General features: G+C 58.0%; 4 protein-coding genes across 4 annotated transcripts in view; 1 reads left to right on the forward strand and 3 right to left on the reverse strand.

Annotated features, from left to right (window-relative positions):
* Positions 1-1733: 1733 nt before the first annotated feature.
* Positions 1734-8241, forward strand: LOC142025947 (trypsin-like). Its single transcript, XM_075018689.1, has 4 exons — positions 1734-2480; positions 4119-4372; positions 6427-6563; positions 7011-8241. Exons 1-4 carry the CDS (start codon positions 2137-2139, stop codon positions 7161-7163), a joined length of 888 nt encoding a protein of 295 aa, XP_074874790.1. The 5' UTR covers positions 1734-2136; the 3' UTR covers positions 7164-8241.
* Positions 8242-8705: 464 nt separating this feature from the next.
* Positions 8706-16674, reverse strand: LOC142026032 (synaptophysin-like protein 1). The gene is made up of 5 exons (XM_075018789.1): positions 16546-16674; positions 14673-14791; positions 13132-13342; positions 10969-11145; positions 8706-10712 (listed from the first exon to the last, which is right to left on the reverse strand). The coding sequence occupies exons 1-5, from the start codon at positions 16612-16614 to the stop codon at positions 10590-10592; spliced, it is 699 nt and encodes a 232-aa protein (XP_074874890.1). The 5' UTR covers positions 16615-16674; the 3' UTR covers positions 8706-10589.
* Positions 16675-18746: 2072 nt separating this feature from the next.
* On the reverse strand, positions 18747-24497 carry LOC142025998 (uncharacterized). The gene is made up of 3 exons (XM_075018744.1): positions 24434-24497; positions 21430-21956; positions 18747-21214 (listed from the first exon to the last, which is right to left on the reverse strand). The coding sequence occupies exons 2-3, from the start codon at positions 21944-21946 to the stop codon at positions 18747-18749; spliced, it is 2985 nt and encodes a 994-aa protein (XP_074874845.1). The 5' UTR covers positions 21947-21956; positions 24434-24497.
* Positions 24498-26800: 2303 nt separating this feature from the next.
* Positions 26801-27194, reverse strand: part of HAUS5 (HAUS augmin like complex subunit 5) — an 11226-nt gene continuing 10832 nt past the window's right edge. Inside the window, exon 15 of the mRNA XM_075018745.1 lies at positions 26801-26879. Within this exon, the coding sequence (XP_074874846.1) occupies positions 26801-26879 (79 nt within the window). The remainder of the gene's footprint in view (positions 26880-27194) is intronic.

Below are 27194 nucleotides of genomic sequence, written 5' to 3' on the forward strand. Positions count from 1 at the left end.
GAGGGCTGGAAGGACAGGAGCGATGGAAGGATGGGAGGGATGGAAGGAGGAAAGGATGGAAAGAGGGATGGAAGGAAGGAGGGAGGGAAGGGAGGAGGGAGAAAGGAGGGATGGAAGGAGGAAAGAAGGACAGAAGGAGGGATGGAAGGAGGGAAGAAAGGAAGGAGGGAAGGAAGGAAGGAAGGAAGGAGGGAAGGAAGGAAGGAGGGAAGGAAGGAAGGAGGGAAGGAAGGAAGGCTGGATGGAAGGACTGAAGGAAGGAGGGATGGAAAGAGGGAAGGAAGGAGGAAGGAAGGATGATGGAAGGAGAGTTGGAAGGAGAGATGGAAGGAGGGAGGGAGGAAGGGATGGAATGATGGAGGGAAGGAGGCATGGAAAGAGGGAAGAAGGACAGAAGGGGGAAGGAAGAAAGGAGATGGAAGGAGGAAGGAAGGATGGAAAGGAGAGAGAAGGAGGATAGAAAAAGGATGGAAGAAGGAAGGAAGGAGCAATAGGAGGGATGGAAGGAGAGAGGGAAGGAGGGATGGAAGGATGAAAGAAGAAGGATGGAAAGAAGGAAAGAGGAAGGAAAGGAAGGTGGGATGGAAGGAAGGAGGAAGGAAGAAGGGATGGAAGGAAGAGATGGAAGGGGGAATGAAGGAGGGATGGAAAGGAGATGGAAGAAGGATGGAGGGAGGAAGGAAGGGAGATGGAAGGAGAGATGGGAGGAGGAAGGGAAGGAGAAAAGAAGGATGGAACAAGGGAGGGGAGGGAGAGAAAGTGGGATGGAAGGAGGGAAGGAAGGAGGATGGAAGAAGGGATGGAAGGAGGAAGGAGGGATAGAAGGAGGAAGGAAGATGAAAGAAGGATGGAAAGAGAAAAGGAGGAAGGAAGGAGGACTGGGAGGAAGAAGGACGGAAGCAGAGATGGAAGAAGGAAGAAGGGAAGGAAAGAAGAAGAAAGGGGATGGAGGCAGGATAGAAGGCGGAAGGAAGGAGAGGAAGGAGGGATGGAAGGAAGGAGGCAGGGACAGACGGAGGGGTGGGCAGGAGGGCGGGGCAGGCAGGAGGGCGGGGCCAGGCAGGTGGGCGGGGGGCGGGGCCAGGCAGGAGGGCGTGTCCAGGCCAGCGTCCCGCCCTGACCGTCCTCCATGTCCCCCTCAGGGTCATGGAGCTGCTGCCCATCACGTTGCTCCTCCTGCTGCTGACGGGTACGTGGGGTCCCCTCCCCCCCCCCCCCACTCCGTGTCCACGTCCCCACGGAGGGAACCTGGGGAGGGGACAACTCTGGTGGCCCGTGTCCCCACGGAGGAGACAAGTCTGGTGGCCCATGTCCCCATGGAAAGAACTTGGTGAGGTGACATTGGTGGCCTGTGTCCCAATGGAGGAGACAAGTCTGGTGGCCCACATCCCCACGAAAAGAACCTGGGGAGGGGACAACTCTGGTGTCCCGTGTCCCCACGGAGGAGACAACTCTGGTGGCCCACGTCCCCACGAAAAGAACCTGGGGAGGGGACAACTCTGGTGGCCGGCGTCCCCATGGAGGAGACATTTCTGGTGGCCCATGTCCCCATAGAAAGAACTTGGGTAGGGGACATTGGTGGGCCACGTCCTCATAGAGGAGACATTTCTGGTGGCCCACGTCCCCATGGAGGAGACAAATCTGGTGGCCCGTGTTCCCATGGAGAGAACCTGGGGAGGGGACAACTCTGGTGGCCCGTGTCCCAGTGGAGGAGTCAAGTCTGGTGGCCCATATCCCCACAGGAAGAACCTGGGGAGGGGACAACTCTGGTGGCCCATGTCCCCACGGAGGAGACAAGTCTGGTGGCCCACGTCCCCCTGGAGAGAACCTGGGGAGGGGACATTGGTGGCCCACGTCCCCATGGAGGAGACATTTCTGGTGGCCCATATCCCCATAGAAAGAACTTGGGTAGGGGACATTGGTGGCCCGTGTCTCCACAGAGGAGACAAGTCTGGTGGCCCGTGTCCCCATGGAAAGAACCTGGGGAGGGGACAAAAGTCTGGTGGCCCGTGTCCCCATGGAAAGAACCTGGGGAGGAGACATTGGTGGCCCACGTCCCCATGGAGGAGACATTTCTGGTGGCCCACGTCCCCATGGAAACAACTTGGGTAGGGGACGTTGGTGGCCCACGTCCCCATGGAGGAGACATTTCTGGTGGCCCACGTCCCCCTGGAGAGAACCTGGGGAAGGGGACATCTGGTGACCCCCGTCCTTCCGGCAGGAGGAGCCAACGGCCAGGACACGTCTCGCGGCTCGTGTCCCCCCGGCCAAAGGGAAATCAGGGAGGGGACGGAAACGACCTGCGTCCCCGCGTCCCCAGGGAGCGGGCAGGGGACGAAGGACGAGGACAGGATCATCGGGGGTTACCCCTGCATCCCCTTCTCCCAGCCCTGGCAGGTTTATATCTACAGCCCCGTGCGCTGCGGGGGGATCCTCCTGCGGGACAACTGGGTGCTCACGGCCGCGCACTGCAACAGCAGGTGGGGACGCGGACGGAGGAAGGGGGGGGACGGGGACGGGGTTGGGGGACGAGGGGTGGGCGTGGGGACATGGCCAAGAGACATGGACATTGGGACGGGGAGATGGGGACATGGTTGGGGACCAGGGATGGGCGTGGGGACACGGGTGGGGGACATGGCGTGGGGACAGGGACATGGGGACACGGTTGGGGACAAGGGGAGGGCACGGGGACATGGCCAAGAGACAGGGACATTGGGACAGGGACATGGTTGGGGGACGAGGGATGGGCGTGGGGACACGGGTGGGGACAAGGGATGGGCGTGGGGACACGGGTGGGGGACATGGACATGGGGACAGGGACATGGGGACACGGTTGGGGGACGTGGGGGGGCGTGGGGACATGGCCAAGAGACATGGACATTGGGACAGGGACATGGGGACATGGTTGGAGGACAAGGGATGGGTGTGGGGACATGGGTGGGGGACAAGGGATGGGCGTGGGGATATGGGTGGGGGACAAGGGGAGGGCATGGGGACGTGGCCAGGGGACACGGACATTGGGACAGGGACATGGGGACACGGTTGGGGGGACGCGGGATGGGCGTGGGGACACGGGTGGGGGGCATGGACATGGGGACAGGGACATGGGGACATGGGGACATGGTTGGGGGATGAGGGATGGGCGTGGAGACATGGGTGGGGGACAAGGGATGGGCGTGGGGACATGGTTGGGGGACAAGAGATGGGTGTGGGGACATGGGTGGGGGACGGGGACATGGGGACATGGTTGGGGGACAAGGGGAGGGCACGGGGACATGGCCAAGAGACATGGACATTGGGACGGGGACATGGGGACATGGTTGGGGACATGGTTGGGGACAAGGGGAGGGCATGGGGACATGGCCAAGAGACATGGACATTGGGACGGGGACATGGGGACATGGTTGGGGACAAGGGGAGGGCACGGGGACACAGTTGGGGACAAGGGATGGGTGTGGGGACATGGGGACATGGTTGGGGGACGAGGGATGGGCATGGGGACACGGGTGGGGGACACGGACATTGGGACAGGGACATGGGGACATGGTTGGGGGACAAGGGGAGGGCATGGGGACATGGCCAAGAGACATGGACATTGGGACGGGGACATGGGGACATGGTTGGGGGACAAGGGATGGGTGTGGGGACATGGGTGGGGGACGGGGACATGGGGACAGGGACATGGGGACATGGTTGGGGGACGTGGGATGGGCGTGGGGACATGGTTGGGGGACAAGGGATGGACAGGGGGACGTGGCATGGGGACGGGGACATGGGACACGGGGACAGGCTGAGGACAGGTTGAGGACGAGGGACAACACGTCCTGGGGGGACACCAGTGGGGTGCGGAGCTGTGACTGCCCTCACGTGTGTCCCCCCCATTTCTCCCTGCCACGTGTCCCCACGTTTCCCCGTGTCCCATCACCGTTTGTCCCATCCGGGTCCCACCTCTGTCCCCTCCATGTCCCACCCGTGTTCCCATGTCCCATCCCTGTCACCTTTCCCATGTCTCCGCGTGTCCCACCCCCCTCCTCACCTCTCCCCCATGTCCCCCCCTCCCCGCCTCCCCCCCCACCCATGTCCCCACCCCGGGGGCGGGGCCGCCCCCCCCCCCACAGAGGCCTCCGCCTGCGCCTGGGCGAGAACGACCTGCAGCAGCAGGAGGGGACGGAGCAGAACCGCCTGGTGATGAAGGCCATCCCCCACCCCGCCTTCAACCGCGTCACCCTCGACAACGACCTCCTCCTCCTCAAACTCGAGCGGCCCGCGGTCCTGAACCGCGCCGTGCAGCCCCTCGCCCTCCCCCGCGCCTGCGCCCCGCCCGGCACCACCTGCCTCGTCTCCGGCTGGGGCACCATCACCACCCCGCAAGGTGAGACGCCGCCGGGAGGAAAGGCGTAGGAAAACCCCGCGGTAAAGCCCTAGCAAGGCAGCAAACGCGTAGTAAGCCTGTAGCAAACCCGTAGTAAGCCCCTAGTAAACCCGTAGTAAACCTGTAGTAAACCCGTAGTAACCTTGTTGCAAACCTGTAGTAAAGCCATAGTGAACCCATAGACCACTAAACACATAGTAAACCCATAGTAAAGTAGAACACTGGGAGTAAACGCCTACTAAACCCATAGTAAACTCGTAGTAAACCCGTAGTAACCTTGTTGCAAACCTGTAGTAAAGCCATAGTGAAGCCATAGAGCACTAAACACATAGTAAACCCATAGTAAAGTAGAACACTGGGAGTAAATGCCTACTAAACCCATAGTAAACTCGTAGTAACCTTGTTGCAAACCTGTAGTAAAGCCATAGTGAACCCATAGAGCACTAAACACATAGTAAACCCATAGTAAAGTAGAACACTGGGAGTAAATGCCTACTAAACCCATAGTAAACTCATAGTAAGCCCGTAGCAGACCTGTAGTAACCCCGCTGCAGACCTGTAGTAAAGCCATAGTGAACCATAGTAAACCCACAGTAAAGTAGAACACTTTGAGTAAACTTCTATTAAACCCATAGTAAAGCAATAAACCTATAGTAAACCAGTAAAGCAGGACACTTGGGAGTAAACTCCTACCAAACCCACAGCAGAGCAGCAAACCCCCAGTAAACCCATAAACTCCTACTAAACCCATAGTAAACCCATAGCAGACCTGTAGTAACCCCATCGTACACCTGTAGTAAAGCCATAGTGAACCCATAGAGCACTAAACACATAGTAAGCCCATAGGAAAGTAGAACACTTGGAGTAAACTCCTACTAAACCCATAGGTAAAGCAGTAAACCCATAGTAAACTCCTACTAAACCCATAGTAAAGCAGGACACTTGGGAGTAAACTCCTACCAAACCCATAGTAAAGCAGCAAGCCCCCAGTAAACCCATAAATTGCTATTAAACCCATAGTAAACTCCTCCTAAACCCCGAGTAAAGCAGTAAACCCATAGTAGAGCAAAATACTTGTTGTAAATTCCTACTAAAATCATAGTAAACCCATAATACACTCATGGTGAAACCCTAGCAAAACAATAAACCCACAGTAAACCCATAGTAAAGCAGTGAACACATAGTAAGCCCTAGTAAACTAGTAAACCAGTAAACCCATAGGGAAGCAAGACACAGTTAACTTCTACTAAACCCATACTAAAGCAGTAAACCCCTAGTAAACGCCTACTAAACCCATAATACCTCATAGTAAACCCCCATAACAAAACAGTAAACTCCTAGAAAACCCCTAGTAAAGCAGTAAATCCGTAGCAAAGCACTAAACTCCCAGTAAACCCACAGTAAACCCATAGCAAAGCAGTAAACCTGCAGTAAACTCCTAGTAAAACCATAGTAAAGCAGTAAACCTGCAGTAAACTCCTAGTAAAACCATAGTAAAGCAGTAAACTCTTAGTAAAACCACAGTAAAGCAGTAAAACTATAGTAAACCCGAGATAAAGGCATAGCAAGCCCGTGGTGGCAGGGCCAGACTAACGCCAGAGCAAAGCTGGCAGTGGAAACCCGGGGTACAAAATCAAAGCCCGGTCATAGTAAACCGTTAGTAAAGGTGTAGCAAACCTGGGGTGAAAGTCGGAGTGAGGCCTTGGGGAAGTTGGGGCAGAGCCAGGCTAGTATCACAGCAAAGCTGGAGCAACCTAGAAGTAATTGATGAGTAACCTACAACTAACATATGAGGAATCGATGAGGAACCGATGCATAACCTATACGTAACCTCATAGTAACCCAACACATAACCTGTAAGTAACCTGTAGGGAACCTCCAAGTAGCCTAGGAGCAATCTGTAAGTATCTGATGCATAACCTCTAAGTAATCGATGAGTAACCTGTGAGTAACCTGTGAGTAACCTGTGAGTAGGGCCCAGAGCAGCCCAGCAGCCCCTGGGGGTGTCCCTGACCCCCCCAGACCCCTCCCATGCTTCCCCCTCCCCCCCACAGTGACCATCCCCCGGCACCTGATCTGCGCCTACGTGGACATCGTCCCCCCCTCCATCTGCCGCCGGGCCTACCCCCAACGCATCACTCCCAACATGCTTTGCGCCGGGGTGCGCAACCAGCGCATCGACTCCTGCCAGGTATCGGGGGGGGGGGGGGGGGCGGGGTCCAGGGCGGGGCACCCCATAATCCCTCCACCCCACCCCAAAACCGACCATTGTCCCACTTCGGGCAAACACCTGCCCCCCCCGTCGCCCCGATTTGTTGCTTGCCATTGGGTACGAGGAACCCCAAACTCACGGTAGCCCCCAAGTTGCGTCGCGGGCCCCACCCAAAAACACTCCCCCCAAAATCCACGGCTGCCTCGCCCCCCAAAATCCACATCTCCGCCCTCCACGGCCACCCAATCACAAGCTTCCCCGCCAATCCCGCCTCGATGTCCCCCCAATCCCAGTTCGACGTCCCGTCAATCCCACCTTGATGTCCCCCCAATCCCACGTGTCCTCCAGCGCCGGCCACGCCCTGGGGGTGTCCCCAAAGCTCCGCCCCCTCCCAAAAAATAACCCGCTGCCCCCTTCTCTCCCTAGGGTGACTCCGGGGGTCCGCTGTCGTGTAACGGGACCCTCCAAGGCATCGTGTCGTGGGGGTTGCAAACGTGCGCCCTGCCCGGGCGCCCGGGGGTCTACACCCGCGTCTGCAACTACGTGGGTTGGATCCTGGACACCATGAATCGCAACTAGGAGCCGGCGAGCCCCCAGGCGGGCCACCGTGGACCACCGGGAGGGGAGGCGGAGAGGGGCCACCACGGATGACAGCTAGGGAGGTAACGACACGGAGAAGCCACCACGGACTATGATTAGGGACACAAGGACACGGAGCTGGGCCACCATGGATGACAAATCTGGGCCACCATCAACCACGGATCCGGGCCACCATTGACCACGGATCTGGGCCACCATGGAGGACAGCTAGGGACATAAAGACACAGACTTGAGCCACCACGGACTATGACTAAGGACACGAAGACACGGAGCTGGGCCACCACGGATCATGGAGCTGGGCCACCATGGACCACAAATCTGGGCCACCATCAACCATGGAGCTGGGCCACCATCAACCATGGAGCTGGGCCACCATCAACCACAGATTGGGGCCACCACGGAGCACAGCTAGGGACATAAAGACACGGACTTGAGCCACCACGGACTATGATTAGGGACACAAAGACATGGAGCTGGGCCACCACGGATCACAGAGCTGGGCCACCATCGACCACGGATCCGGGCCACCATGGACCACAATCTGGGCCACCACAGAGGACATAAGCTAGGGACATAAAGACACGGACTTGAGCCACCACGGACTATGACTAGGGCCACAAAGACATGGAGCTGGGCCACCACGGACCATGGAGCTGGGCCACCATGGACCACAAGTCTGGGCCACCATCAACCACAATCTGGGCCACCACGGATCACAAGTCTGGGCCACCACGGATCACAAGTCTGGGCCACCACGGATCACAAGTCTGGGCCACCACGGAGGACACAAGCTAGAAACATAAAGACATGGACTTGAGCCACCACGGACTATGACTAAAAACAAAAAGACACGGAGCTGGGCCACCATGGGCCACAAATCCGGGCCACCATCAACCACGGAGCTGGGCCACCATGGATCATGGATCTGGGCCACCATCGACCACAATCTGGGCCACCACGGAGCACAGCTAGGGACATAAAGACACGGACTTGAGCCACCACGGACTACGACTAGGACCACAAAGACATGGAGCTGGGCCACCACGGACCACAAATCCGGGCCACCATCGACCACAGATCCGGGCCACCATCGACCACAGATCCGGGCCACCATCGACCACAATCTGGGCCACCACGGAGCACAGCTAGGGACATAAAGACACGGACTTGAGCCACCACGGACTACGACTACAACCACAAAGACACGGAGCTGGGCCACCATGGACCACAAATCTGGGCCACCATCGACCACGGATCCGGGCCACCATCTGGGCCACCACGGAGGACATAAGACACGGTGGGGGGGGGGCGGGGCGGGGACAGAGCCGTGGACCCGACGTCATTGGGGGGGGGCAAATTTGGGGGTAGGAACAATAAATTTAGGAGCAAAACCAAATTTTTGAGTCTGTCTCTACTTCCCGTCCCATCCCCAATTTTTCCGGTCACACCCCCGCCCCCTCCAAAATGTCCCAACCTGGAGTGGGAGGGTCTTTGTAGGCGAAGCCCCGCCCCCCCGCCCCTCCCCCAGATACGGATTCTTGCGGTTCTACAATAATCTCTTTATTGAGGCAGTTGCAGAAAAAAATTGGCAGGGGGGGCGGGACGGGGACAGGGACCGCCCCCCCAGAGAGGAAGTGACACGAGGGGACATTCACGTAACAGCGGGAAAGGAGGGGTGGGCGGGGCCACCGATGACCCACCCCCCCTCCACCAAAGGAAAGATGAAGATGAAGAAGAGTGCGATGGTGGGGACTGTAGTGTTCGTCCCTGTCCGGTCCCCGAGGGTGGGAGGAGTTGAGGACCTGGGCAGGGCGTGTCAGGGGTGTCCCCACACCCATGGGTGGAGCCCTGACGCCCATGGGTGGAGCCCTGAGAGGATGGAGGGGGCGGGGTTTGGGGGGGGAAGCCGGGTGTGGATGGAGATGGGTCATCGGCGGTCAACGTGCGTTGAGGAAGACTCGACTGGAAGAGGTCGATCCCAGTCTGGACCAATGGCATCACCAGCGAGTCTCCGCCTACTCAACCACCGATGATTACCGTAGGTCAGGAACGGGCCAATCGGAGAGAAAGCAAGCTCGACTCAGCCAACCGCCGTTGGTCGCGCCAGGTCTTGACCCGCCCAACCGGGAAGACGCAAAGTCAACCTTGGTCAATCCAGGTCTTGAAGGAGCCAACAGGAAGAGACCAAGGTCTGGGCTGAGCCAACCACGATGACCCACCTAGAACTCAACCGAAGCCAAACCCGACAACCAATCACAGTCTTGATCAAAGCAACCAACAACGGCCAAATTAAGTCTTTGGCCCGGGCCAATCGGAAGAGGCCAGTCCGGATCTGCTCCAGCCCAGCCACCAATGGTCGACTCTAGATCTGGATCTGGCCAAGCGTTAACGGTCGACCCCGGTCTTGACCAACTCAACGCAAATCTTGGCCAACTTGAGCCAATCCCTACGCAGCCCAACGGCAATTGGCCAATCCGGGCGTGGTCCGACCCCGCTCTTGATGACCAACCCCAGGTCTGGACCGAGCAAGCCCCAAAGGTCAACCAAGGTCTACAACGAGCCAATGAGACAAGGCCAACCCAAATCTGGTCTAACTCAAGTTGATGGTCAACCTAGGTCAAGACCAACTTGGCCAATCCCTACCCAGGACCACCGGAATGGGCCAAGCCAGGTCTTGGCCAACCCCAACGCCGATCACCGACCCCAGGTCTGGACCGCCAACGGTCAACCAAAGCCTGCAAGAAGACCAACCCAACGATTGGTCAACTCGAATCAAGATCCAACTTGACCAATCCCTACACAGACCAATCGGAAGAGGCCGAAAAAGGATCCGGCTACGACCGGTCAAGGCGAGCGTGACCTCATCTCCCAACGTCCCCACCTCACCCTGCTCCAACCACGGCTGATCCGTGCCCGGGGCCAACCGGAGGAGGCCAAGCCAACGCCGCCCAAGCCGTGCCCGCGCCGAGGGGCGGACGCCGCTCCGCCGGTGGGGGCCCCACCCCGCGCCCAACCCACGCGGCGGCGGCGGTCGGGACGCGCCCACCCCGCCCCTTGAGGAACGCTCTGACCTTCTTCCACCCGCGGGCCTCAGCGGCGCCTCCCGCCGGGCGGCTCGCGTCTCCTCCGGCAATAAAATAAGCTTTAAAAAAACCAAAAAAAAAGCCCAAAAACGCCCCAAAACACACCAAATTTAGCAATACTAAAAAAAAAAACAAACAATCAACCAACCCCCACCCAAAGGAAAAAAAGAAAAGGATTTGGTGGCATCTCCCTGGTGAAGGACTCAAGACGGCGCCGGTGACAAGCCCGTGGTGGGGACGGGAAGCGTGGGGCGGTGGGAGTGGTGGGAACATGCACCGTAGAGCCGCGCCGGGGGAGGGGGGAGGGGGGCGTGGCGGGGGGTTACATGGCAGCCGGCACGGCGGTGGGGGCGGAGGGCGGCGAAGCCGGGCGGTGGAAATTGGTCTCCTTGTAGACGAACCAAGAGCTGCCGGCCCAAAGCACCAAGTTGAGGAAGCCAAAGACCTGGGAGGTGGGAGGGGAAGATGTAAAACCACCCGGAAATCCCACCCCCCACCCCCGTGCCTCAGTTTCCCCAAGATCTCCAAACCCCCCTCCCTCCCAAATCCCACCCGGATTTGCCTCGGTTTCCCCGCTTATCTCCCCCCAGCCTCAACGCCCGCTCCCGCGGTCTACGTCGAACCTCGGGTTTCTTCCAAGAGGTTCCTCAACCACCCAAGCCCTGCCTCAGTTTCCCCTTTTCGCAGCCCTCGGGACCCACCACGGAGACGTTGAGGGACCCCATGGGGGTGACCCCCGCGGGGAAGCAGGACGCCGCGGGGGGGCGGCAGTGGGGCAGGGGGGCCGTCGTCGAGGTCTTGACGTCCGCGAGGGCCTTGGCCCACGCCGAAGAGCTCACCAGCCACAGGAAGGAGAAGACCACGGTGGTCAAGAAGTCCTGGGGGGAAGGGACACGACACATTTTTGGGGGGACGGGGGGATTAGGGGAACCCCAAAAATGAGGGGCGGGGCACAACATGATTGGTTCGGGACCTGGGGGGCGGACCCCAGAAGTTGGGAGCGGGAGAGGACAACCGGGGCGGACGTTGAGTACAACCGACGTTGAGTACAACCGACGTGGGGGACACCCCTCCCAAAATTTGGGGGTGGGAGGGGACAACTGGGGGGGACCCCAAGACCCGCAGACCTGGGAGGGGGGGACACCCCCCAAAATTTGGGGGTGGGAGGGGACCCAAGACCCACGGAGCCCACTTGCTCCATCCTGGGAGGGGGCGAACCCCAATTCTCGCACCCGGAGCTCAGGCGGTTTCTTGCCCCTCCCACCCCTCCAGGATTTGGGGGAAAAAATTGGGGGATCGGCGGGGTTTGGGGTGGGGATAAGCCCCCCAAAAAAGAGGGCGGGGCACTTACCCCGTGTCCTGTCCACGGCAGCAGCAGGAGAGAAGTTCAGAGGGGGGTTATTGACCCCCCCAAAATGTGTGTCTTCCCCCCAAATCTCCCCTTCCTCCCCACCCATGGGTCCCTCCACCCACATATTGGGGGGGGGGCAGTGAGGACCAAGACTCAAACTCCCATGATGCCTCACAACGGGGTGGGGAACCCAAAGGCTCATGGGAGTTGTAGGCCAGGCAATGGGAGAAGCTAGAAGCCGTTCTGGGAGCTGTAGGGCACCCAAGTGGTCTTCGGCCAAGCCCGGGGCAGGAGATGGATGGACGGAGAAGACCAAGTCGGAGAGATGGAGAAGACCAGGATGGACGGAGGGATGGAGAAGACCAAGACGGAGGGATGGACAGAGAGGACCAAGATGGAGGCATGGATGCATGGAGAACACCGAGACAGTTAGACACATAGAGATGACCAAGATGGGTAGACATATAGAAAAGACCAAGACGGATGGATGAAGACGACCAAGATGGATGGATGGACAGACAGAGAACACCAGGATAGATGGATGGACAGAGAAAACCAGGATGGATGGATGGATACGTGGAGAACACCAAGATGGATAGACAAATAAAGAAGACCAAGAGGGGTAGACAGAGACGACCAAGACGGTGGGAGGGATGGAGACGACCAAGATGGACGACAGAGAAGACCAGGATGGATGGACGGACAGAGAAGACCAGCATGGATGGATGGATGCATGGAGAAGACGAAGATGGGTAGACAAAGACGACCAAGACGGATGGATGAAGACGACCAAGACGGATGGATGGACAGAAAAGACCAGGATGGATGGATGCATGGAGAAGACCAAGATGGGTAGACAAACAGAGAAGACCAAGACAGATGGATGAAGATGACCAAGACGGATGGACAGATAGAGAAGACAAAGATGGACGGATGGAAAAGACCAGGACAGTTGATAGAGAAGACCAGGATGGATGGATGGAAAAGACCAGGATAGATGGACAGATAGAAAAAACCAAGACTGATGGATGGAGAAAGAAAACCAAGATGGAAGGATGGATAAAGAAGAGCAAGATGGGCGGATGAAGAAGACCAGGATGGATGGATGGATAGATAAAGAAGAACAAGATGGATGGATAGACAAAACCAGGATAGATGGATGGATAGAGAAGACGATGCACGGATGGAGAAGACCAAGATGCACGGACGGAGAAGACCAAGATGGATGGACAGACAGAAAAAAAACAAGATTGATGAATGGATAAAGACAACCAAGATGAAGGGATACACAAAAAAGAGCAAGATGGATGGATGAAAAAGACCAGGATGGATGGATGAATAGAGAAAACCAAGATGGATGGAGAAAACCAGGATAGACGGCTGGACGGAGAAGACCAAGATGGACGGATGGAGAAAACCAGGATAGACGGAGGGATAGAGAAGACCAAGATGGACGGATGGATGGGGAACACCAGGATGGACGGACGGATGGAGAAGACCAAGATGGACTTACCACCAACGGCAGCTTCCCACCCGCCCCACGGTAGAGGTGGAGGTAGCCCAGGTAGACGGCGAGGGCGGCCATGCTGTAGAGGAAGGCGAAGACGGCCACCGTGACAAAGAACTGGGCCGAGGAGGAGAAGTCACCAACCAGGTGGACGTCCACCAGCCACGTCTTGTTGCACAGGTTGGTCAGCGAGGGCATGAAGGTGGCTTGGTTCAACCTGGGGGACACCGGGACGGTGGATGAGACGGGGGGGTGGTCTTCTCCCACCCACGCCCCACCAAACCCTTCCCAGGTCTTTCCTTCACTCAACCGTGTCCTACAGACGGTAGTTGGCCAACCCTTGAGCTCTCGCACCCAACCACCGCCTCTCTCCTCTTCATCACCTGGGTTGCAGAAGACTTTCTTGTCCTCTCTTGAATCCTCAAACATCTCCCAACCCTTCCCAGCCCTGAATTTTCCATCAGCCGCGTCCTACAGGTGTGGGTTGGCCAACCGTAGATCTCTCAAACCCAACTCCCGCTTCTCTTTTCCTCCCCGTCCACAGCTGAGGAACATCCTTGAACTTCTTATCTTCTCCTGAACTTCCAAGTGTCTCCCAACCCTTCCCAAACCTCCATTTTCCATCAGCCGCGTCCTACAGGTGCGGGTTGGCCAACCGTAGATCTCTCAAACCCAACTCCCGCTTCTCTTTTCCTCCCCATCCACAGTTGAGAAACCTCCTTGACCTTCTCATCTTCTCCTGAACTTTCAAGCATCTCCCAACCCTTCCCAAATCTCCATTTTCCACCACTCACGTTCTAGAGGTTCTGATTGGCCAACCATAAGCCTCTCAAACCCAACTACTGCTTCTCTTCTCCTCCCCATCCATCTTTGAGAGACATTCTTCCCTCTCTTGAACCTCCAGACATCTCCCAACCCTTCCCAAAACTCCATTTTCCATCAGCCGCGTCCTACAGGTGCTGGTTGGCCAACCGTAGACCTCTCGAACCCAACTCCCGCTTCTTGTGTTCTCCATCCATGTTTGAGAGACCTTCTTGTCTCTCTCGGACCTCCAGACATCTCCCAACCCTTCCCAAACCTCCGTTTCCCACCCTCCACGTTCTAGAGGTTCTGATTGGCCGACCGTAGACTTCTCAAACCCAATCGCCGCTTCTCCTCTTCCCCGTCTGCTTTGGAGGGACCTTCTTGATCTTCTCGGACCTTCCGCCATCTCCCAACCCTTCCCAAACCTCCATCTTCCACCCGCCGCGTCCCACAGCCGCCGATTGGCCGGCCGTAGAACCCCAGCTGACCCCTACTGCCTCTCCTCCCCCCGCTCAGAGCATCAAGGCATCCCATTGGCCCCTCCAGATCCCGCCCCCGCCCCCCAAAAAACCAATTGGCCAACCAGATAGCTCCTCCCACCCACCCCATCCCTCCCGTCACGTTTCCACCGCTCCTCCCACCCACCCCGCCAGCTACTTTCCCACCAATCGCAGCCATCAAGGCTGAGGCTCTGCCCCCCCCCAACCTCCCACCGGCCAATCAGCATTGAGGACGTGGCTCACCGGAAGGGGTAGGCGAAGGGGGCGGTGACGGTGGCGTTGGGTTGGCCATCGCAGCTGATCCAGAAGGAGACGGCCCCGCTGTAACCCCCGCAGGTGGCGAAGGCGAAAATGGAGAAAAACTGTCGGGAAAGAGTAAAAAAAAAAAAGGATTTTCACCCCAAAAACAGCCCCCCCGAAGAGTTTATTCGCCAAAAGAAACAGAGAAAAAGAACAGAATTGGAATTCTTGGGTGAAAAAGAGCTGGAAAAGGGATTTTTGAAGAATTTTAGTCTTTCAATTTTTATTTCAATTTAAACTTTCCAGTCTCGACAGCTGCAAGAATGGGATTTTTACCAAAAAAAAAAAAAACAAAATAATAATTAGCCAAAAAACCTCAAATATTATAATTGCCCCCCAAACTCCAAATAATTAGCCAAAAATAATTAGCCAAAAAAAACCCCCCAATAATTACCCCCAAACCCCCAAAATAATCACCCCCCAAAAAACAAAAAAGAATAATTACCCAAAAAAGGAAAGAATAATTACCCCCCCAAAAAACACAAACAAATAATTACAATAAAACCCCCAAAAAGAATAATTACCCCCCAAAAGGATTAATTACCCAAAAAGCCCCCAAAAAGAATAATTACCCCCAAAAAACCCAAAAAGAATAAATACCCCCAAAAAGCCAAAACAATTACCCCAAAAAATGCAAAAAAAAAACCCCAACAGAATAATTAACAAAAAAAGCCCCAAAAGAATAAACAAAAAAAAACCCTAAAAAATAATTACCCTCCAAACTCCCAAAAAGAATAATTACCCCCCCAAAAACCAAAAATAATAATTACCCCCCAAAACCCCCGAAATAATAATTAACAAAAAAATCCCCCAAATAATAATTCACTAAAAAAACCCAAAAAATAATAATTAACCAAAAAAACACACACACGCAACCAAAAATTAGAATTTTGGGGAAAAAAACCCAACCAAAAATTGGAATTTGGGGAAAAAGAACACCAAAAATTGGAATTTGGGGAAAAAGAACACCAAAAATTGGAGTTTTGGGAAAAAGAACACCAAAAATTGGAGTTTTGGGAAAAAGAACACCAAAAATTGGAGTTTGGGGGGAAAACCCCACCAAAAATGGGGGTGTTTGGAGAAACCATTAACCCCCAATTAAAGCTACTGGGGGGATTAATTTAAATCAATTTAACTGGAATTTTAATGAATTTAACTTTTCACTTCAAAACCTTTTTTAATTTTAAATGTTACATTTCTTTTATTAAACCTCAATTTTAAATTCAGAGCCGCTAGGAAAAAAAGGAGGAGGGGATTTTTCACCAAATAAAATGCAAAATCATGGTTAACCAAATTAAAAGCCACCGAAAATTTGAATTATTGGGGGAAAGCGCCAGAAACGGGCGTCTGCAGCAACGACAAACCCCCAATCAGAGCCCTCTGACAATTAAATCAATTAAATCCATATCAAGGGCAATTTGAATGAATTTAAATTCTCCCTTTAATGAATTTAAATTCTCCCTTTTTAAAGCTCTTCAAAGTTTTAATATTTAATTCTCGATTCCATTTTTTATTTCCAATTTTATTTTCCATCTAACTTTTGATTTTAGAAATTTGCTGCCTGCGTTTAACATTCCTAACTTGATTTCACATTTTACTTTAAAATTCCCATTTTACCTTTTCTTATTCCCCTTCTACATTTAATCCCTGAACTTAATTTAACTTTCCCAGTTAATTTCCTCTACGATTCTCATTTAAACCCATTTCCCAGTTTTTTCCCCCAAATATTAAATTCCACCTCAATCTAAAATTAACTACCCCAGGAAAGCTCCCCGTAACCCCCCCGCCATTCCCAGCCCCCCCCAGTCCCACTCACCCACTGGAGGCCCCGCACCAGCCCCAGCGGTTCCTTGACCGGTCCCAGCTCCAGCCGCAGCCCCGACATTTTCTTCCTCCTCCTCTTCCGCCGCGCGCCGGAAGTGACGTCAGGCGCACGGGGGGGGCGGGCGCGGCGCCACCGCCGCGCCTCGGCCGCCCAGCCGGCGCGCGGCCGCTTCATTTGCATAACGCGCCCCGCGCCGCCGCTGATTGGCGGGCTTCTCCCGCCCCCCCCCCCACGCCCGCTCGATTTGCGTAGCCACGCCCCCGCCCCGGCCGCTGATTTGCATGCGGCGCCGCCCTCCCTTCGCCGGCACGGCCCTCATTTGCGTGCCCCCGCCCCCTTCATTTGCATAGCCGCGCCCGCGCCGCCCTCCTCATTTGCATAAACACCCACACCCCGCGCGCTCCAGCGCGTTTGTTGGCCCGCGGTTCATTTGCGTAGCCACGCCCCCCCACCCGCCTCGTTTGCATAATTACCAAGACCCCACTGAAACGCCTCGTTTGCATAATTACCAAGACCCCACTGAAACGCCTCATTTGCATAATTACCAAGACCCCACTGAAACGCCTCGTTTGCATAATTACCAAGACCCCACTGAAACGCCTCATTTGCATAATTACCAAGACCCCACTGAAACGCCTCGTTTGCATAATTACCAAGACCCCACTGAAACGCCTCATTTGCATAATTACCAAGACCCCCCACACGTTGATCTGCTGCTTTGCATATAACACCCCCCCCCGCCGATGAACACGCCTCATTTGCATAACCAAAGCTTTTATTCACATCACACACCCGGCTTGCTCGTTTACATAGCCACGCCCCCAACCCCACCCCCTCATTTGCATAACACACGCCTAGCCATGCCCCCAACCCCCTCCCACCTCTAGGGAGGGGCCACAGCCCCCACCCAATCACCACCAGGCAGGGGCATAATTTAGGGAGGCGTGGCCAACCGTTAACCCCACCCCTTCCCAGGCCACACCCCCACCCCAAGGCCCCGCCCACTCCTCCCCAGGGTCCTGCTGCCCCCAACTGCCCCAGGACCCCCCTAATTGCCCCCACACCCCCCTTAATTGCCCCAGACCCCCCCAAATTGCCCCCCACGACCCCCCAACTGCCCCATCTGCCCCCAGGGACCCCCAACTGCCCCCAGCCCCGCCCCAAATTGCCCCCCAACTGCCCCAGGGACCCCCCCCAACTGCCCCCCAACCCCTCCCCCAGACCCCCAACTGCCCCCAGACCCCCCCAATTACCCCCCAACTCCCCTCTAATTGCCCCCAAGTGCCTTCAACAGCCCCCCAATTGCCCCCGACCCCCCCTAATTGCCCCCACACCCCCAAATTGCCCCCAGACCCCTCCTTAATTGCCCCCAGACCCCCCCAATTGCCCCCTGACTGCCCCTAATTGCCCCCAGACCCCCCAATTGCCCCCACACCCCCCTTAATTGCCCCCAGACTCCTCCTTAATTGCCCCAGAGCCCCCCAATTGCCCCCAGGACCCCCTCAATTGCCCCCAGGACCCCCCCAATTGCCCCCAGGACCCCCCTCTAATTGCCCCAAGTGCCTGCAACAGCCCCCCAACTACCCCAGACCCCCTCTAATTGCCCCCCCAACTCCTCCCACTGCCCCCCAGCTGCCCACTGACCCCCCAATTGCCCCCTTACCCCCCTTAATTGCCCCCCCACCCCCCAAATTGCCCCTAGACCCCTCCTTAATTGCCCCCTGACCCCCCTTAATTGCCCCCAGACCCCCTTTAATTGCCCCCAGACCCCTCCTTAAATACCCCCAGTCCCCCCTCTAATTGCCCCCAACCCCTCCCACTGCCCCCAGCTGCCCCCAGACCCCCCCAACTGCCCCCAGACCCCCTTTAATTGCCCCCAGACCCTCCCACTGCCCCCCAACTACCCCCAAACCCCCCCAAATTGCCCCCAGACCCCCCTAGCTGCCCCCTGACCCCCTTAATTACCCCCAGGCCCCCTTTAATTGCCCCAGACCCCCCCAACTGCCCCCAGACCCCTCCTTAATTGCCCCCAGACTGCCCCAGACCCCCCCTTAATTACCCCCAAACCCCCTTTAATTGCCCCAGACCCCCTTTAATTGCCCCCAGACCCCCTTAATTACCCCAAGCCCCCTTTAATTACCCCCAGACCCCCCTTAATTACCCCCCAGACCCCCTTTAATTGCCCCCCCCCCTCAGAAATCCCAAATATTGAGGGCCCCCCGCACCCGGCCGAGCCCCAGCACCCTCCGATGCACCGTCCTTCCCCCGCTCCCCACCACCTCCACCTCCACCCCCTCCCGGCTACTAGCCCGGTGGCTACCAGCCGGGGGACCGCCTAACTCTAACCCCGCCCCCCCACGGTCACCTGACGCACAACTACGCCGTCCACCAATCCCGTCCCGCCCCGGTTGCGACGTCCGCCCGCGGCCACCGACCCCGTGGCCACCATCGCAACATCTACTAGCCCACGGGCTACTGATTTTGGGGATATTTTTTCTCCGGCCCGGCACCCCGCAGCAACACGTGGCACCAGCCACATCCTCCCCGTGGCCGCTAGCCCCGTGGCTACTAACCCCGTGGCTACCAGCCCCGTGGCCACCACCCTTGTGGCTACAAACCCCATGGCCACCGCTCCCACGGTCATCATCCCAGTGGCCACCGGGTCCACGGTCCTCAGCCCCGTGGCCACTAGCCCAGTGACTACCAGCTTCACGGTCATCGTCCCTGGGGCTACGAACCTTGTGGCCACCAGCCCCGTGGCCACTACCTCCATGACCATCATCCTGGTGGCCACCGGGCCCGTGGCCACCAGCCTCATAACAACAAGCCCCGTGGCTACCACCAGCCCCATGGCTACCAGGCTCGTGGCCACCAGCCTCATGACAACAACCCTTGTGGCCACCAACCCCGTGACCACCAGCCCCGTGGCCACCAACCCCGTGGCTACCAGCCCCATAGCCACCATCCTCATGACAACAACCCTCGTGGCCACCAACCCCGTGACCACCAGCCCCGTGGCCACCATCCTCATGACGACAACCCTCGTGGCCACCATCCCAGTGACCACCAGCCCCGTAGCCACCACCCTCACAACAACAACCCCCGTGGCCACCATCCCAGTGACCACTAGCCCCGTGGCCACCACCCCCTTGACCGCCATCTCCCTGCCCGCCGCCACGCCCCCCACCCCCGTAGCCACCGACCCCATCCCCGTAGCCACCCGCCCCATCCCAGCGGCCACCGGCCCCGCCGGCCAACTCCAACGCCCGCTTGCCCAAACCCAACCGCGGTAGCCCGCGCTCGAGGGAGGCCAAGAGCACGCACGCCTTGCACAGGGGTTGGCTGGCGGCGAACCCGCACCTCCCGCACGCCCCCAACGTTTTGGTGGCCACCTCGGCCGCCACCGCTAGCCGTCGGCCCGAATGACCCAAGGCGGCTACCGTACTCGCCCGGGTGGCTTCCAAATCTTTGAGGAGGGTCCGGGCGTGGCCGCGGTAGGCGTGGGGGGCGTAGACGCACTCGGTGCTGACGTAGTCCAACCCTTCGAAGTAGGCGTAGAGGACGATCTCCTTCTCGTAGGCGTGCCGCAACGGCTTGCAGCGCGGCACCGCCGGCCACGGGGCAACCGAAGGGGCTCGCCGGTGGCCCGCGGGATTCGGGGGGGGGGCGGGGGCGGCCTTCGGGAGGTTCTCAGGGGTCAACGGAGGGGTCGTGGTGGTCAACGGAGGGTCGGTGGTGGTCAACGGAGGGTCGGTGGTGGTCAACGGAGGGGTCATGGAGGTCAACGGAGGGTCGGTGGTGGCCAACAGAAGGTTGGTGGTGGCCACCGGAGCTACAGAGACCTTTGTGGAGCTGGTGGTGGTCTCCAGGGGGGGTTTGGTGGCCTCAGTAAGGCTTTTGGTGGTCTCCGTGGCGTTCTTGGTGGTCTCCATGGAGTTTTTGGTGGTCTCTGTGGACTTCTTGGTGGTCTCCGTGGAGTTTTCAGTGGTCTCCGTGGACTTCTTGGTGGTCTCCATGGAGTTTTTGGTGATCTCTGTGGACTTCTTGGTGGTCTCCGTGGAGTTTTCGGTGGTCTCCATGGCCTTCTTGGTGGTCTCCATGGAGTTTTCGGTGGTCTTCAGGGCATTCTTGGTGGTCTCCGTAGAGTTTTTGGTGGTCTCCATGGCATTTTCCGTGATCTCCATGGCGTTCTTGGTGGTCTCCATGAGGTTTTTGGTGGTCTCCACGCCGTTCTTGGTGGTCTCCATGGCATTTTCGGTGGTCTCCGGGGCGTTCTTGGCGGTCTCCATGAGGTTTTTGGTGGTCTTCATGGAGTTTTCGGTGGTTTTCACAGAGTTCTTGGTGGTCTGCATGGCACTTTCGGTGGTCCCCATGGAGTTTTTGGTGGTCTCCATGGCACTTTTGGTGGTCCCCATGGAGTTTTCGGTGGTCTCCACGGCGTTCTTAGCGCTCTCCGTGGCGTTTTCGGTGGACACGGCGCCTTTTGTGGACCTCTTGGTGGCCCTCGTGGCCTTCCCCGGGCTCTCGGTGGCCCCGGCGGCCATTTTGGTGGCCTCGGCGCTCGCCCCGCCGCCCTCGGCGGCGGCGCGCCGGAGCCGGGCCACGTCCCCGCGCAGGAAGTTCATCAGCACCGTCTCGGCGATGTCATCGGCGTTGTGACCTGGGGCCACGGGGGGGGCTGGTCACCGCTCCCCAGTGCCTCCCAGTATATCCCAGTACCCTCCAGTCCCCCCCCCCAGTTCCCTTCTACTTTCTCCTGTCCCCTCCCACGGCCTCCCAATCCCTTCCCAGCGCATCCCAGTCCTTTCCCAGCGTCTCCCAGTATGACCCAGCGTCCTCCAGTCCCTTCCCAGCGCCCCCCCCCCAGCCGCTCACCCGTAACGATCCAGTCGACCCCCAGCAACCTGGCTCCCTTCTCCAGCGCCTGCCGCCGGAAAACGCCGCAGAAAGTGCACCGGCTGCCTCCCCCCAGCCGCGCCGCCACCTCGTCCACGCTCCATCCGAAAAGTTCCCGGTGGGAGACGACCAGTAACGGCAAATCCCCCCGTCCGCGCCGGACGGCTCCCAGCGCCGCCTCCCGGTAACCGGCGATCCCTTCGTCTACCGAAACCAGCGCCAAGCGGTAACCGTAAGCGTGCCGGCGTTCCAGGCGTCGCAGGAGATGGGCCAGGACGGTGGAATCCTTCCCGCCGGACGCGGCGACGGCTAAGGTCTCGCCGGATTTTGGGAAGGGGGGGCGGGCTTCGGCGGCGTCCCGGTTGGGCGCCGTTAAGGCGCGGTGGGCTTCGTCTTCGAAGGCGAGGAGGAAGCAGGGTCGGCAGAGGGGTTCGGCGGTGCGGGGCCGGCGGAGGGCGGCGGGGAGGGGGCAGCGGCGGCAGCGAGGGGGGGGCATGGCGGTGCGGCTGCGAGGAAGAAGAGGAGGAGGGTTAATGGGGGGGGGGTTAACGGGGAGGGGGTTAATGGGAGGAGGAGGGGGTTAGTGGGGGTTACTGGGGGGTTAATGGGAGGAGAAGGGGGTTAATGGGAGGGGGGCTTAATGGGGAGTTAATGGGGGGGTTAATGGGGGGGTTAATGGGAGGAGGAGGGGGGTTAATGGGAGGGGGGCTTAATGGGGAGTTAATGGGGGGGTTAATGGGAGGAGGAGGGGGGTTAATGGGGAGTTAATGGGAGGAGGAGGGCGTTAGTGGGGGGTTAGTGGGGGGAGGAAGGGGTTAATGGGGAGTTAATGGGGGGGTAATGGGAGGAGGAGGGGGTTAGTGGGGGGCTAGTGGGGGGGTAATGGGGAGGAGGGGGTTAATGGGGAGTTAACGGGGGGTTAATGGGGAGGAGGAGGAGGAAGGCGTTAATGGGGAGGAGGGGGTTAATGGGGAGTTAATGGGGAGGGGGTTAATGGGAGGAGGAGGGGGTTAGCGGGGGTTAGTGGGGAGGAGGGGGTTAATGGTGGGGGGTAATGGGGAGGGGGGTTAATGGTGACTTAATGGGGGGGTTAGTGGGAGGAGGAGGGGGTTAATGGGGAATTAATAGCAAAGGGGTTAATGGGGAGGGGGGATTAATGGGGAGGAGGAGAGGGTTAATGGGGGTTACTGGGGGGTTAATGGGAGGAGGAGGGGGTTAATGGGAGGGGGGCTTAATGGGGAGTTAATGGGGGGGTAATGGGGGGGTTAATGGGAGGAGGAGGGGGGTTAATGGGAGGTTAGTGGGAGGAAGAGGGGGGTTAGTGGGGGGTTAATGGGGGGAGGAAGGGGTTAATGGGGAGTTAATGGGGGTTAATGGGAGGAGGAGGGGGTTAGTGGGGGGTTAGTGGGGAGGAGGGGGTTAATGGTGGGGGGTAATGGGGAGGGGGGTTAATGGTGACTTAATGGGGGGGTTAGTGGGAGGAGGAGGGGGTTAATGGGGAATTAATAGCAAAGGGGTTAATGGGGAGGGGGATTAATGGGGAGGAGGAGAGGGTTAATGGGGAGTTACTGGGGGGTTAATGGGAGGAGGAGGGGGTTAATGGGGGGTTAGTGGGAGGAAGGGGGGGGTTAGTGGGGGGTTAATGGGGGGAGGAGGATGTTAATGGGGGGTTAATGGGAGGAGGAAGAGGGTTAATGGGGAGTTAATGGGAGGAGGAGGGCGTTAGTGGGGGGTTAGTGGGGGGAGGAAGGGGTTAATGGGGAGTTAATGGGGGTTAATGGGGGGGTAATGGGAGGAGGAGGGGGTTAGTGGGGGGGTAATGGGGAGGAGGGGGTTAATGGGGAGTTAACGGGGGGTTACTGGGGAGGAGGAGGAGGAAGGCGTTAATGGGGGCAGTTAATGGTGGGGTTAATGGGAGGAAGAGGGGGTTAATGGGGAGGTAATGGGGAGGGGGTTAATGGGAGGAGGAGGGGGTTAGTGGGGAGGAGGGGGTTAATGGTGGGGGGTAATGGGGAGGGGGTTAATGGTGACTTAATGGGGGGGTTAGTGGGAGGAGGAGGGGGTTAATGGGGGTTAATGGGAGGAGGAGGAGGAGGAGGAAGGCGGTAATGGGGGCAGTTAATGGGAGGAGAAGGGGGTTAATGGGGAATTAATGGCAAGGGGGTTAATGGGGAGGGGGGTTTAATGGGGAGGAGGAAAGGGTTAATGGGGAGTTAATGGGGGGTTAGTGGGAGGAGGAGGGGGTTAATGGGGGAGAAAACAGAAGAATAATTAATGGGGAGTTAATGGGAGGGGGGTTACTGGGAGGCAGTTAATGGGGATGGGGGGGTCATGGGACGAGGAGGGGGTTAATGGGGGTAATGGGGGTTAATGGGGCATTAATGGGGGTTAATAGGGGGTTAATGGGAGGAGGGGGTTAATGGGGGATTAATGGGGGGTTAATAGGGGGTTAATGGGAGGAGGGGGTTAATGGGGGATTAATGGGGGGTTAATGGGGGGTAACGGAGAGGAGAAAGGCGATTAATGGGGAGGAGGTTAATGGGGAGGGGGCGTTAATGAGGAATTAATGGGGGAAGGAGGAGGGGGGGTCCCCCCTTAAGGGGGGGGGGGCTGATGGGGACCCCCCCCCCTCCTCCTGAGGGTGGGGGGGGCCCTTATTTTGGAGGGGGGGGGGGGGTCTGGGGAGCCCCTGTCTGTAATTAGGGGGTTCCTGGGTGCACCCCCCCTTAAAACCCAATTAATTACCCCCCCAGGCCCCCCCCCCCCAAAAAATAATGATCCCCAAAAGCATAATAACCCCCCCAAAAGCATAATACCCCCCCAAAAAAGGATAATACCCCCCCAAAAAGGATAATACCCCCCCCAAAAGGATAATAACCCCCCCCAGGCAGGAATGGCCCCCCCCAGCCCCCCCAAAACCCCCCCGCCCCCCCATAAATGGGCCCTTCCAGCTGCCCCCCCCCGCTCCCCCCCCCCCCGTTACCCGGAAGTGGTCTCGCCCGCCGCCGTCACGTCACTCGCGCACGAGGCCGCCCCCGCTCCGCCGCCGCCGGGCTCTCCCGGCGCTCCCCGCGCGCTCCCCGCCCCGCCCCCGTCCCCGCCTCGGCCAATCAGAGTGCGGGGTTGCCCCCCCTCCGGCCACGCCTCCCCTGGCCGGCCACGCCCCCCCCCGCCGGCTCTGAGGAGAGCGCGCGTGCGCAGTGAGGGGACGGCGGGAAAACTGAGGGGGGGAGGCCTCAGGGGTCATTAATTAACACTTATCAGGGGTAATTAACGCCTCTTCGGGAGTAATTAACCCCCCCTCGGGAGTAATTAACCCCCCCGAGGAGCAATTAGACCCCCGCAGGGGCAATTTACCCCCCCCGGGGCAATTTACCCCCCCCAGGGGCAGTTTTAGCCCCCCCTCCTGTGGTAATTAGCCCCCTTCCTGTGGTAATTAGCCCCCTTCCTGTGGTAATTAGCCCCCTCCTGTGGTAATTAGCCCCCCTTCCTGTGGTAATTAGCCCCCTCCTGTGGCAATTAGCCCCCCTTCCTGTGGTAATTAGCCCCCTCCTGTGGTAATTAGCCCCCTTCCTGTGGTAATTAGCCCCCCCTCCTGTGGTAATTAGCCCCCCTCCTGTGGTAATTAGCCCCCCTTCCTGTGGTAATTAGCCCCCTCCTGTGGTAATTAGTCCCCCTCCTGTGGTAATTAGCCCCCCCTCCTGTGGTAATTAGCCCCCCCTCCTTTGGTAATTAGCCCCCCTCCTGTGGTAATTAGCCCCCTCCTGTGGTAATTAGCCCCCTTCCTGGGGTAATTAGCCCCCTCCTGTGGTAATTAGCCCCCTTCTTGGGGTAATTAGCCCCCTCCTGTGGTAATTAGCCCCCTCCTGTGGTAATTAGCCCCCTTCCTGTGGTAATTAGCCCCCTTCCTGGGGTAATTAGCCCCCTCCTGTGGTAATTAGCCCCCTTCTTGGGGTAATTAGCCCCCTTCCTGTGGTAATTAGCCCCATTCCTGTGGTAATTAGCCCCCCTCCTGTGGTAATTAGCCCCTTTCCTGTGGTAATTAGACCCCCCTCTTGTGGTAATTAGTCCCCCTCCTGTGGTAATTAGCCCCCCTCCTGTGGTAATTAGCTCCCCCCCGTGGTAATTAGCCCCTCCTGGGGTAATTATATCCCCACAGAAACAGTTATAGGCCCCCTCTGGGAGTAATTAACCCCCACAGGGGTAATTAACACCCCCCAGGGGCAGTTTTAGCCCCCTCCTGTGGTAATTAGCCCCCTTCCTGGGGTAATTAGACCCCCCTCTTGTGGTAATTAGTCCCGCTCCTGTGGTAATTAGCCCCCCTCCTGCGGTAATCAGCCCCCTTCCTGTGGTAATTAGCCCCCTTCCTGTGGTAATTAGCCCCCTTCCTGTGGTAATTAGCCCCATTCCTGTGGTAATTAGCCCCCCTCCTGTGGTAATTAGCCCCCTCCTGTGGTAATTAGCCCCCTTCCTGTGGTAATTAGCCCCATTCCCCCCTCCTGTGGTAATTAGCCCCCCTCCTGTGGTAATTAGTCCCCCCTCCTGTGGTAATTAGCCCCCTCCTGTGGCAATTAGCCCCCTTCCTGTGGTAATTAGCCCCCCCTCCTGTGGTAATTAGCTCCCCCCCGTGGTAATTAGCCCTCCTGGGGTAATTATATCCCCACAGAAACAGTTATAGGCCCCCTCTGGGAGTAATTAACCCCCACAGGGGTAATTAACAGCTCCCAGGGGCAGTTTTAGTCCCCTCCTGTGGTAATTAGCCCCTCCTGTGGTAATTAGCCCCCCTCCTGTGGCAATTAGCCCCCTTCCTGTGGTAATTAGCCCCTCCTGGGGTAATTATATCCCCTCAGAAGCAGTTATAGCCCCATCTGGGAGTAATTAACCCCCCAGGAGTAATTAACCCGGCCAGGGGCAGTTATAGCCCCTTCCTGGGGTAATTAGCCCTCCCCCAGGGGTAATTAATTAACACCCACAGGGGTAATTAACCCCCCCGGGGGCAGTTTTAGCCCCCCTCAGAGGCTGTTATAGCCCCCCTCCTGTGGTAATTAGACCCCCTGGAGTAATTAACCCTCCCCAGGGGTAATTAATCACCCCAAGGGCAATTAACCCCCTCCAGGGGCAATTAACCCCTTTCAGAGGCAGTTACAGCCCCCTCCTGGGGTAATTAGCCCCTCCCCAGGCTAATTAGCCTCTCCCCCGGGATAATTAGCACCCCTCCGGGAGTAATCAACCCCCCAGGGTCAATTAACCCTCCCAAAGGTAATTAAACCCCCCCAAAAGGTTAATTAACCCCCGAAGGGGCAATTAACACCCCCCCACTTCTATGGGGCAGTTTTGCCCCCCCACCTGACTAGAGGGGGCGTGGCTTCATGGGGAAGGGGCGTGGCTTCTTGGGAATGGGCGTGGCTTCTTGGGAAGGGGCGGGGCTTCTGGGAATGGGCGTGGTATCTTGGGGAAGGGGGCGTGGCTTCTTGGGAAGGGAGCCTGACTTCTTGGGGAAGGGGGTGTGGCTTCTTGGGGGAAGGGGGCGTGGTTTCTTGGGAAGGGCGTGGCTTCTTGGGGAGGGGGTGGAGCTACAGGGGGTGTCCCCTCCTTTTCCAGGGAGTCTTGGGGGGTGGGGGGGGTCACGGGTTTTGGGGGGGTCACAGGGTTTTGGGGGGGCGGGGCTTCCCTACTCGGCCCCTCCCACCTCTGCGGCCCCGCCCCTGCCCCACCCCACCCCGCCCTGTTCACCATGGGCCCCC

This window comes from Buteo buteo, chromosome 31 (assembly GCF_964188355.1).
Source record: "Buteo buteo chromosome 31, bButBut1.hap1.1, whole genome shotgun sequence".
NCBI classification, from domain to species: Eukaryota; Metazoa; Chordata; class Aves; order Accipitriformes; family Accipitridae; genus Buteo; species Buteo buteo.